General features: G+C 40.7%; 1 protein-coding gene across 10 annotated transcripts in view; it reads right to left on the bottom strand.

Moving 5' to 3' along the window:
- The window catches only part of HECW1 (HECT, C2 and WW domain containing E3 ubiquitin protein ligase 1), a 272,955-nt gene that overhangs the window by 125,752 nt on the left and 134,309 nt on the right, over positions 1–12,894 (bottom strand). For all 10 annotated transcript variants that reach the window (XM_064506615.1, XM_064506619.1, XM_064506616.1 and 7 more), the window contains one exon: positions 9,859–9,953. In XM_064506615.1, coding sequence (XP_064362685.1) covers positions 9,859–9,953 — 95 coding nt within the window. The remainder of the gene's footprint in view (positions 1–9,858; positions 9,954–12,894) is intronic.

Raw genomic sequence — 12,894 nt, 5'->3', positions numbered from 1 at the left:
ATTTTTCACAGATGTAATCGGAAGCAGTAGAGAGTACATAAAAATATAAAAGGCCAGAGCATAACCTATTATGCTGCTATCAGATAGGAACAACTACACCAAAGTCAGGAGTTTTATGCTGTGTTTACAAGGCCTGCACGTAACAGAAATGAGAACACCGCTAGCACTACATACCAGAACAGAAATGATTACACCAGTCCAGCGTGCTGAACCGTCACTGATCTTTCCATAATTTACTAAACTACAGAAGGCAGTAATATGATGTGCAGACTATTAGTATGGCTATTATGTGACCATAACAAGAGACATTTGGAAAGTAAGTGGCTGGGAAATACCAGACACGTATTGAACCCATTATCAAGTAAATGGCTTGTGTAATGATCTTCTTGGTGTTGCTGAAATAAAATCACTCCAGTTCCCCATCTGTCATGCTTTTTATTTGTTCATTTCAACTCTGTGCTGCACTGTAAGTCTGCTAATTAAACCACTCTAAATCTACATTTAGAAGTTCGTATAGGATCAGTTGCCCAGTAAGGTTAAACCTGTGCATCTTCACTACCTTCTCTTCTTGATCAGGCCCAAGTGCTTTCTTAACTCTGTTTACGAGTGTGCAGGGAGATGAGGGCAACAGGGAGGAGCCCCAAACTGGAGAGGTTGATCTTCAGTGAAGACAGCATGGTGGCCAGGGATCTGTAGGGATTGCCCAGCAGCTCCACGGCTAGTTCTGCTTACTTGGAGTCCACAAGAGGGCAAGGAGTTGGCAACATTTTAACAGGAGATGGGCAAATGGTGGCCTTGACCCTGCCTTTTGTTCTGTCCCTGCTAGCTTGACTGTACAACTGCAAGTTTGGGCTAGCCTAGTAGGAAAAGTTTGATGAATTAACACTTAAAGAACTGTTTTGTTTAATAATTTAACAGATGCCAGCTCTTTCCTATGCGATCTCGTCACCATTTAAATCCATTGCAGCTAGGCCCATGGCAGGGCATGATGTGCAAAATAAAATAATTAGATTATGAAGTTACCAGGTGCGTAAGCATGCCTGCGCTGAAAGGATGAAAGAGGACCAAAGTATTAGGAATGTCAGTACCACACAACTTCCGTTTCAGATCACTCGCTCTCCACTGACTTTTTATGCAAAGAATAGTACACACGCTCCAACTGCTCTGTCTGCATAGGCATACAGCTTTAATGTACTTTATGTGTCTGGTACTCTGCCAGAGATAGATCTGCTATATAGGATTAGCTTTTTCATTCTGTAGTGTATTACCACAGGATGCAAAAGGACAGTGGTTTTCAATGTATCAGCAATATTTACAAAGTCGCAACTTGACCCAGTGCTCTGTATCAGCTCTTTCAAAGCTGCATGACCAGCGTGCTGCATGTCCCCAGTGACACCTACGCCGCTCTAGAGAGGTAACGTGTTGAGCCATGTTGATCAGTTCCCCTGCATCACCCTCGCACCCACACAGGTGCCTTTGTTTTCCATCTTTCCCAGATGCAGTCCTTGAAGATGCACGTGAAATATGCAGGTGATTTAGTGCAGAAAAAGCACTGAAGTGTATTCTGGGTTCATTTCTCATGTTAAAGCATTCTCAAACCAGTTCTGATTTTTGGCACTAATCCTAATCTTAGGCGCTTGTATTTGAAAATCCATCCCTTCATTACAAATACACTACACCTCCCTCTTTCATACAGGCAGATCAGGAAATTATGAAGACTACAAAATTAAGTGACTTTTAAATATGCAAACAGCTGTGTGCTGGAAAGAATAGACACAATCCGCTTAGCTTGGAACAACAAAAAGAATGTACTTCTGTGTTGTGAATTACAGGTTGCTACTCAGGAAATCATTCACAAAGAATATCATTTGTATCTCTTCTGCTCAATTTGTGCTTGTTAGATAACAAACTCTGAGCACCTCTCTCAAGTGGTGTAAGCCTGTCCTAACATTAACTGGTGGCAGTAGGAGTTTGAAACACACTGAGCTGAAAAAGTCAACTTCAAGAGAGGGGAAAAAGAGTCACAAGCCACACAGAACTGGGTCATCTATCAATTTAGATTTAGTTATTGACGTATTTTAATTTACAGGATAAAAATGCTATTTTGAAGTGACTCTACTTGCTAATTCTCTTTTGTTTTGAAACGTTCTGCCAATTTGGAAGAAAATCCCTAAAAATTTCCAGTAGAGTCAGTGGGACTTCAACCTGTGCCCCACAGCTTTACTGAAGCAGGACCATACAAGCCAGTATTACTGAAACTGGTATAGTCAGAAGAGGCCTTCAGTGCAAATGGATTTTCTTAATATTTAAAGAAAATCTCTTGCCAACCGTCCCAATTTAAAATGTGAGTAGAGGAAAGGAAGAAAAAGGTTATTAGTTATAATGCAGTGACTATGGTTACGCTGCAGTTGCAGACCAATTACGTGCCGGTTACGCTTTCTGATTCCACTAATTCATAGAAACGGAATGCTCACTACATGACAGAGTAATAGCAGTGTAAATACAATATCCTTTATGTATCTGCAGTCTAAAAAATGCCTGTGTTACTGAGGTGCCTATAAGAAATAATTTGGACATGTTGTTAACCTTCAAATTCTGCAAATCAGTGCTAATTAGGATATAGAAAAGCATAACCAAAAAATGTAATTATATCGAACTAAGGGCTCAACTGTGTGACTACTAGGGGGCCTCTCATGTGAGTAAGTATGCCACAGCATAACTGAATATTGCCAAATCAGGCTGTAAAACACTACCATGGCTTTATAATGAAGCAAAACAGAAGTGAAAAAATGAATTCATGACACTTTTTAGCTGTAACAAATGCACTGAGTGTTGTTCTCACACTAAAAATAATTCTCCTGTATTTTGCACCTAATGGGGACAAATTCTGGCAGGAAACGTTGCTCTCACAATGCTTGTTAACTGGAGCTCTTGTACTGGCTGGCATACGCATTCAAGGCATAGTGCCCTGAAGCCCAAACCCGGATTAGGGCTTTAGGTGCTTCTACGAACTGGCGTTCAAAACAATAGACTACTAGTGAAAATCCTTCTGCATTGCTTTCCTTGCTCTCTTATTTTAACTTCACCTCTCTAGAACATTTCAAGACAAGCACAAAATAAGTGCACGTAGAACTCCATAATGTAAAAATGTTAATAAATTTCGTGTGCACATATTAAAATCTTTGCCAGTTCCCAACGAAGAGGTAAGACTACACTTCTTCATTTTACCTCTGATTAGCTTACTGTGAGGCATTACATCTTCATAACTCCAGACATCATCAGGTCCTTCGTACACAAGCAACCAAATTGTTACTTGAATATTTACAGAAAACCAATGACATACAGACCTTTCTGTTAAAGGCTGAAGAAAATCTACAGTCATTTAATATTTTTAAAAATTCAAAGACTTATACTCTCACATTATACCCCTTCATGGTGTTGCACTACAATGATGGCAAACTACGAGCACATAAGGCAGATGGGATGCAGACAGCATTGCAACTGTTGTGAAAGAAAAATCACATCAGAAAAACATCTAAAATGGACAGCTATTTCCAGCAGACCAGAATCGTATATGGAGATTACCTTCCACCCACAGTTTGTGGATTCAGCTCCTTTTTTTCAGAGTTATTCACCTTGAACAGCTAATGAGTAGAATTCCCTTATTACAGCAATTGTTTCTTAGCATATATATTGTTAGGGGCCCTTTTACATTGGTATCCTGGCAGAGGGAATATTGCACTTGGCTGCTGTAGTCTACATGTCTCTTCCTTCCAGCTGAGCAAATATTTCCAGTTTCAGTGATTTCCCCTGCTAGATCTGCCCTGACTTTCTCATTCCTAAATGACTCCACCTCCTTTGTAGGTAATCAGACTAGGAGGAGACATACAGTGGCAGGGTGAATATGGGTGGTATTTTGATGCCAAGACAGTGGCAAGTTAGGAGAGCTCTGACTACTTCTCATCTCCAGATATGGAAAGGGGATTCTATTGCTGCGCCCTGCCATATGCCCGGTCACCTAAATAGATGCAATAGCCTCCAGGGAAGTGGTGTTTGCCTTCACAGAAATGCTGATCCTTGCAAGGTACACCACTTACACTTGTTAAAGATGTACCTGGCTTGCATTCTTCGCTGTGATTAATTGCAACAGCCTGATGTTGTGTTTTCCATAAAATTTTTTACCTTAACTGCTGAGGTGTGCAGCAGAGGTTTCTGCTACCTCCTTATCCTCTGCTTCTCAAACTTTGATTATTCTTACACTCTCAAAATCAGACTGTTAGATCTATTCCAGACATAGTGATGCCCTGGAAACACAGAGGGTTTTAAAAGTTACATATCACAGAATAACACATCAAGTAAAAGTGAAAATGCAGCTGAGATTTTAAATCCAGTCTTCGGGAAGAATGAAAAATACGCCTGCTTACACATGCAAACTCTCTCATAAAATCCTGTCTTGCAGCACATCCATGGAAATGAGGCAGAATGCTTCATTATGAAGGCTTCCTTGGCAGCCCACACTCTGACGTGACAGCACACAATGCAAATATTTATAGCAGGAAGTCCTCAGGAATGATCAGTCCCCTTCAAATGGCAGTAGCTTATCAAGCAGTAATCCCTGCTGTGGGAAACCCAGCTGAGGCAGTGTTTCCACATAAACACAACACAGGGAAGGTCTCTTCCAATAATTAGCTCCAATTTACAAAGCTTTCCCCACGATGCTAAGTGTATTTGACAAGTGCCATAATGATCTGCAAGACAAAAATTGTGGCACGAAAGCTCCAGAGGTTCGATCAACCATCGCTATTTGCATCTAATACACAGCTAGTGAATACGCCCAATTTAGTGGAGACATTTGTCCTAAGGCTAAAACATTGATTCTCCACTTACTGTCTTTTAATTGTGATGTATCCAATTTATCCTTTTAGGCTATAAACTCTTTGGGGAAAAGATTTTTTTTTCATTCAGTATGCTGTTCTTGTGCCTGCTTTATTTTCCTGCCAAAGAGCCACATTCAGATTAAATCTATTTCACACTCCCAGCCTTTCCCACTAGGAAGATACAGCTTTTCTATTGCTAGAATTAACTGCAATAATTATAAATAAACAATTTTTCATTTTTCCACAATGACATCTGATGTAAAGGTGATTTAATGGCTACAATATTATGACTAAATAAAAGAGTAACAAAGAGTTTTAGATGCCATAAAAATGTTCTTTTCTACTAAAGGGATGGTTCAGCTCACCTATATTACACATTACATACATATTATCCATGGTAATGCTTATGATTATAAAAGCATAAGCTCCTGCGCACAAACAAAAAATGCTTTATGTATGCCACTAATTAAAAAAAAAAAAATTCAAAGCCAGACTGCATGTTCCTTTCTTCCAGGATTGCAGGTGCTCCATTTTACTGCAATCACCCGCAGGCCTATACCCTGCCCTAAATTCACATTTACAGCTTCTGCCATGTATGAATTGGGCAAAGTGCACAGCCTTCAGTTTCCAGATATTCAGGCTTCTCATGATGATTCACAGGCAATAAAATGTGACAAGACGTTTCACTGACAAATGAACTGCAGGGCATCCTAATCAAAGGGTGAGGAAACTCTAATAACTGGGTTAGAGTCTGAGGAGATAAATTCAAATGGAGCAGAACATTCGTAGCATCAGAAACATGAGATGCTACTGAGCCTAAAGCACAGTCAGTGCCATACAAAGACACCCAACTAATAGGGCAACTTTTTTCTGTTTGGAAGTAAGATTCCTTTTAACTGCCAGTTAAATATTCTCTCAGTAGTGTGTGAACAAGAATGGCAACCATTTGCAGCCCCCAGCATGACCATTTCCAGTTTCTTTTGCCTGTTCAAAAGTAGCAAACCACAGTCAGACAGACAGTGAGGGTTTGGGCTTTTTAATTGTGGTGTTAGGACACTGCTGCTTATCGGTGTTTGCAAGTCTTCTTGCTAGACAGGACGGATCTATCCTGAGGGGCCAACATGCCAGGTGTTGACCCCTCCAGGGAGGTGCTCCGCACTGGAAGGCTGAGGCAGAATCTGCTTGGGTGGTTCTGCCATCAGCTGCAGACGAGTCTGTGGTAGCAACAAAAACAGCCTCCAGAAGGTCACCTGTCCCCAAATGCTGCTTCCCGACGGACATCTGCTCCTGATCTTTTTCCCAGGCTGTGCCAGATGAAGAGGCTTGCTTGTGTCAAATACACAGAGCCTCTTTCCCCTGTCCTCTAGCGACAGCCTAAGTTTCAGGGTGAATTTGTGACACCATTACTACAACGGCAAATTCCCTCTTGTTCAACGGGAATCAGCTTTTCAAAAACCTTCAGCCCCTATACCCACAGCAGGAGATTTTCTCCCTGTAAAGCTATTATTTCTGACAACGCACTGGGGTCCCTTAGCTGCAGCTAAAGCTCTTACTGATTGAAAAGTGGGTAAATTTCTGATCGAGGACCACAGGATTCCCTCTTCTAGGAGAAAAAAACAAACAAACCCCCAAACACCAAAACCTGCCCAAGGACCTGAAGAAAGCTCTTTCTGAGAAAGAGCTGCACCTAGGCCAAACAAATCAGAGGACCAGAGCTGGCACTGTGAGAAATGCCATGCCTGGGACCCTGGGGCAGTGCATTGAATCACTGGAGCAATGAAAACAACTGAGGAATTCGATGTGTCAAATTTGCTAACAGAGGACTCAGTCTATCAAGTCTCACTAGGATAAGGAGTCTCGAGGACCCCAAAGAAGCTATATGCATGGAGCTAGACTGGCACAGGCCTTAATTGATCACACAGGGGAAAAGCGAAGATAAAACAATTTCTTCCCTGCTTTGCCACTCTCAGATTATAATTCAGAGACAGAAAATAAGATGGGGCTGCCCACTCAATGTTCTTCATTGGGGAGTGACTACAAAGGATTGGGGAGGAACGCAGCAACACAGATAAGGAAAGCTGTGCATTCACTGTCAAGCTGACAGTGCAAAAAAGGCATAGCAGAGTAAGAACCAGAACAGCTCCTTGTTCTTTTGGATAAGAACTTTCTGATCATTGTTCAAAAACTTTATTTAGAAGAATTATACTTTAAAATAGATTTAGCAGATTATTTTTGGATTTCTTTTACATTTTCTCCCTCTCTCCTTCCACTCAAAACATACAAGGGTCTGGAATGCTTGAACTCCTGGTCTCTTCTGAAAGCATTTTTTCCTTTCTCCAGTGTTGGAAGTTCCCTTCAAAGCAAAAGACTGGGCTGTAACTTTTCACTCCTCTATGAAAACTTGGGCTTTAAAGGACAGAAAGACAGAAAGATAGAAAAAAAAAAAGCAGCCCCAAAATTTCCTCTCTCCACCAGATGTTCTCAGTTGAATCACTATTAGTGAAATCAGTGAAGTCACACTCAAAAGGCAAGGGCCTCTGGGTGTGCAGCTCTAAGAGTAATGTCTGCACTTTGCATGGCTGATATGTCTGCGTTAGAGCAGCCTCTGGCTTCAGGGGCAGCCAGTGCAGAGGCATACAAGAGCCCAGGCAAAGGCTGGAGCTGGGCAAACCCCTCATTTTTGACTTCCTCATCTGTGCACTGGGAATAACCCCACTTCCCAATGGTGCAGGATGTCATGAAGCATTCAGATACTCGAGTAATAAAGGTTACACACGTACTTTAGAGAGCCACATGGATGAAGCCATCTGATGGCTTCTGCTGGGACTGGAGTCTGAAGGAACTTAGCTAGCTAAAAACCTTGATATACACAAGAACCAGCCTATTATTTTTCTCCATATTCATAAAGGATCTTTCCAATCTACAGCAATTTTTTGTCTTGCACTCATACAGGAGGGTCATCTAGGCTCATACTCCATAAACTTGTTGCTATTCCTTTGCTTTCATTGTCTTCACTGCTTAGCATTTGTGTTATCATACACCAAATATTTATGTCATGCAGCAAACAATGAACAGAAAACAACAGAGAAACTGATGATGTTATCTACAGTATTGCTGGTCTCTCCAGGTCTGCAAAGGATACTGGTATAAGCAAACATACTATTCTGGGACGTAGAAAGGCAAGAAAAATTCGGAGCAGATGTCTTCGTTTTCTGGAAAGGAAGGCAATGCTATTTCCAGGGACACTGTTTTGACCCTCAAATGGAAAACTACTGTCTGACGTTACTTTTCATAGTATTTTATTTTTCAGTCATGTACAGTATACTCAGCTGAAGGTCATAACAGAAGTTTCTTTTGCTCATCCAATCTCAATCAAGATTACAAGTAATAGACAAAGAGGACTTTTCTTTTAAAGGTAAGTCCTGCTATTCTGCTAATAATGAATGGCTGCTGAAGGCTGTTTATTTCCCAAATATGTACAAATGAAGAACTTGGAGAGATTACATATTTAAACCAAAGGTGCAGGCTTTCAGACATTTTTGTGTTAAAATATACTGATGACATTTAATAAGGAAACAGTTGTCCTTCCATGCTAGATCTGTCAAATTTATTTAATCAGTTCAAACTCAAGTCTGAGACATAGATATGAATCATAAAAAAAGAATCATTCTAATCTCGCAGCCAATTAGTATTTATTGTTTTGGTTGGCTGGCTTATCTTGCAGGTAAGACTGGGACTCAAATCAATGACATAGATGGTCCCCCCAAATTGAAGCTAACTGGGAAATGAATGGCAAGTCCCAAGTCAACTCACTACAAAGTACTTCTCAGCATCCTACAAACTTTGGATTTGCCATAAAATATGCAAGGTCAGATCAGGCCTCTGAAGACAGCTGAAGAGAACTCTGTAAGCTCCCAAACCAGTGAATGGCTTCACTTTGAGCACATGACAAAAGCATACCATTGAGACATGAATGCCTTTTATTCCTGAAAGATGCATCACCAGCTCCTACCCAGTATTCAGTTTCCAGCTGCTGCTGAATTCCAGCTCTTCAAGAGGGCAAAGAGAACTTTCAAAATTTAAGCTTCAGCGACATCTGCTGAAACCTCGATATACCCACAGAGAAGACAGGCCTTTCCTGAACTCAGTTTCCAGGATAAACAACATCTGAGCTAGTCTTTGTCTAAAGCTGGCTGGACTAAAACTTCTTAGCTTATGCAGGTCTCTCCCAATATTAGCCGCAGGCCAGTGAAACTCTCTCAATCAAGCTAGATAATCTTTGAAAATTAGCAAGTCCTTCATCGGGCTTCTAAAACAATTTCACTCTTAAGGTGATTAAATTTTCCAAAACCAGGCAAGATATATAGCTTTTTAAGAGCCATTTGATCCGTTTGATGTTTTAAGCTTTAGCAAATCAAAATTGCTTTCAATGATGTTTTAGTCTACCAAAAATGATCTTCAGTACTTTGCTGGATCACAGTCTAAATGCCCATACCTTACCATTGATGTTAGCATGTCACAGTATAGCTGATTCTGAAACTTAACGGTGGCAATGAAAATGTTCACTTCTCGATTTTGAAAAATGCACCTTAAAATAGTAAAATAAGCTTTCTTTCCCAGAGGTTTATGGTATTTGCTATCCAAGAAACCCAAATCCTTTAGTAATATCAGCTATGTCTCACAACACCTGGTACAGAGAAGATAATTTAACAGAAGGGTTTATAGCTAGGACATGGGACTTGCCCAAAATCACAGGGGTTACCCTGTGACAAAGTTGAGAGCTGAATCCAAGTTCTTTTGGCCTATAAGTCCATGTTCTAACTAAAAAGGCTATCCATTCCTGTGTACTGCAATTCATTTAATAGCAAACGTTATGTTGAATTTTTATATAAAAGTATACAGAGCAGGCAGGGAAAGCAACATATAGGAGAGTGACAGTAGGGAAGATTTATGAAAAAAATAAAAGGTTGGCATAACTTACAGGAGCCGCATTGTTTTTCACTGTGACACTGGGGGTTGTGGCTCGTAGTGCCCCACTCACGCCGTGGTAGTATTTGAAGCAGATCTTTGTTTCAGCTAAAAAAGAGAATTATTCTGGATTAGAAAAACTGCCAGGGAGAAACTACATGACTGTTTGCAGTGGACAGGTAAAACCAGGTTTGTTCTAAAGGCTAGCAAGTACCTGAATTGTGAGTGGTTTGTCTCTGGTTGACTGGCACAACAGAATACCTCCTGCCTCTGATTTTTTACTTTGCCTGAGTGAAATTTAGAGTTTGGTTCCTATGACTTAAAAGAGTTTAAACCCCAGCCTTCTCTGAGCAGCAGTTATCACTGTCAGATCTGAGAATATACGATCAACATCCTTTAGTTACAATAGGAAGAAGAAAAATAGGGACAGAGAAACCATTTCTGTTCAGATACATCAAATACTAACTCACAGAGTGAGAAACTTCTCTTAGGCCTGCATGATTGCATAATTGCTCACTGAAAGGTTTCACTGAGTCACTTTGTTCTGGCCCTTGTCAGAGAAAGCAGATTAACTGCTCCGACAATTACTACATTAAAGCATTGTTCGGCAACCGGGTAGTACCACCAGATCTATTCTTAGTCTATTTCTACTGACTTCCAAAGATTTGGATCTGATGAGGAACACAAGCGAGACCATGATTTTGGACTCACAGCATTACTGTTTGCAAATTACATTGATATTCTGACAAATACACTAATTATGAGAAACCCATTTCAATGACTGAATCAAAACACGTAAGAAATGCAATCAGCTTCTTGTTCAATAGTGCCCTTACAACCCACCAAATCGTCTACTGCAAGAAGGAAAGGCATTTTCAGCCAGCTTCTCTGACTTGGTCCCTAATTATAGATGGATATTAATTGCTAATAGGCTCCACAATTCTCCTCTCTTACCTGCCTAGATCTGGTGGAGCACATCCTGGCTTCCTGCCTGCCTGCAGGCTTGAGTTTTCTGCCAGAGGAAACTGGGATGTGAACTGGCTTGGTTTGTACCTAGATACAGTCAGGATACAGTGGGTATGCACTACATACCTGTAGTGCATGTGTTTGTGGGATCTGAAAAATGCTCATTTAAATGAATGCAGCACTCACATCTTGCAGTTTTAAATGGGGAATGCCATGGAAATTTCTAGCAACTCCACAGGATATCTGAACATGCTTTTCATATCAAGTTTTTCCTTTATATTTTGCTACTTCTCCCATGCACAACTACTGTGCACAGTCACTTCTACGATTATACAGTAAAAGAAGTTCTGTTGTACAGAGAAAGGCCTGATTTCTCTATTGCTGAGATCATTACATTGTTTCAAGCTTTGTAGCACACCAGTACGTAGGACAGTGCCCATGTCTAGCTCTGCACCACTACCTTCCACCTCCACATTCACTGCCTTGGTGCTTTGCAGCTGCTGCCTTCCCTGAGGCCCAGGAGAGCACAGCAACCTTTGCCTGCAGTATCACTACAGCACCTACATAAGAAAACAGTAAAGTAAAGCCAATGTTTTAGTGCACAGAGTGCATTCCTGTTTTAATGCCAGTAACTCAGTAGCTGAAATCAGTGCAGTTGTTACAGAAGATCATGTAACATTGAGAGCTGAGACCTTGGCCCAAACCACCATGCTGTGACCTGTCCCTAGGTAGATCCAAGCAACAGCTACTCAGTGCCCCAGGTGGAACCAAAATGTGGGGACATGAAAAGCAGTGGGGGCCCTTAAAAATGCAGGCCTAAATTGTTTACCCTGATTCTTACAGGTATACAGAAACACGAAAAGGAAAATAAACTCTGATTTATTTTTCAAAAGACAAAACAGTTGAGGAGCTTAGAGTTTTTCCATATTCAAACGTGACTCAGGCACTGATAAGTTTAGTTCTACCTGAAAACCAAGGAGCTTATGATCCTAAGTAGTTCAACTGCTTCAAATTTCCAGGTCACTTCTTAGCACTCCTCCCTGACGTCAAGGACATCCAATCTATTGACTAGAACCAGAGAGCCAGAACAATTCATTTGCCACCATATTTTCCACCTCCACAGCTCATTCTTCATCAGATGACCAGACTTGCATTTCTTCTCACAATGAAAATATAGGTATCTCCCATTATACACGCAGATGCGTATCCCTCGTACTTCACAAGAAATGGAGTGGGCTACATAGTCCTTGAGTCCCTCCATGAGGGGCTTTGTGGCTCATCTGTGGTGCAGGGTTGGGCACCACAATATTTAATTAACAGCTAACCCCAAAATACACTTCTGCAAATTCAACAGAATTACTCCAGCACTTGGACATGACCACCTACATAGTTGCACCCAGGAGAGCAACATCTTTAAGAGGACAATTTTGCAGTTTTGAGGGTTAAAGAGCCCAGAGCACCACCCCTGACTCCTGAACACTGAAACAGAAGTTAAATTGGCAGTAAAGCTGAACAAGTGACACCTTTGTTGTATCTAGAAGCAGCAGTTGTTTCCTTTTAGCAGCAAAAAAGCTGGAGGAGCTTGTTGCACAGAAAAACTGCAAGTCCAGATTGAATTTTCATGTCGCAATTTTCTCTGCAGGACTTTTAACAGCTCAGCACCTAAACCATTTACTTACTGAGCAGACAGTAAAAGCTGATGATATCAATAATAGCTGTAACACACAGTTCTCACCAATTATTCAAATTTTAATTTTCTTCTCCCCTGGAGATTTTTAGCTACAGTTTGTGTGGAACATCTAGAGCTAGAATAAAGATAAGCTTTTTTATTAACTCATGTAGTTAATAAAATATAACTTCTGTTAGTAGCCTGAATGACAATGTTCAGGCATTTAGATTTCGGCAGGAAATCTAGCCTCAGGTTGACAAGTAGGAAATCAGTTACCATGTACGTTGGGACACTACAGTTTAAAAGAATATATTTAATTACACCCAAAATATTAAAAAGAGAAGACATAAAAAGGAGTGAATATATCTTTATGGAGATATTCTGGACATTAGTATTAATTTCAAGGATAAAAAA

The sequence above is a fragment of the Dromaius novaehollandiae genome, chromosome 2 (assembly GCF_036370855.1).
Source record: "Dromaius novaehollandiae isolate bDroNov1 chromosome 2, bDroNov1.hap1, whole genome shotgun sequence".
Classification (NCBI taxonomy): domain Eukaryota; kingdom Metazoa; phylum Chordata; class Aves; order Casuariiformes; family Dromaiidae; genus Dromaius; species Dromaius novaehollandiae.
Note: the sequence above shows the minus strand (reverse complement) of the source record. Positions and strands in the feature narration are given on the sequence as shown.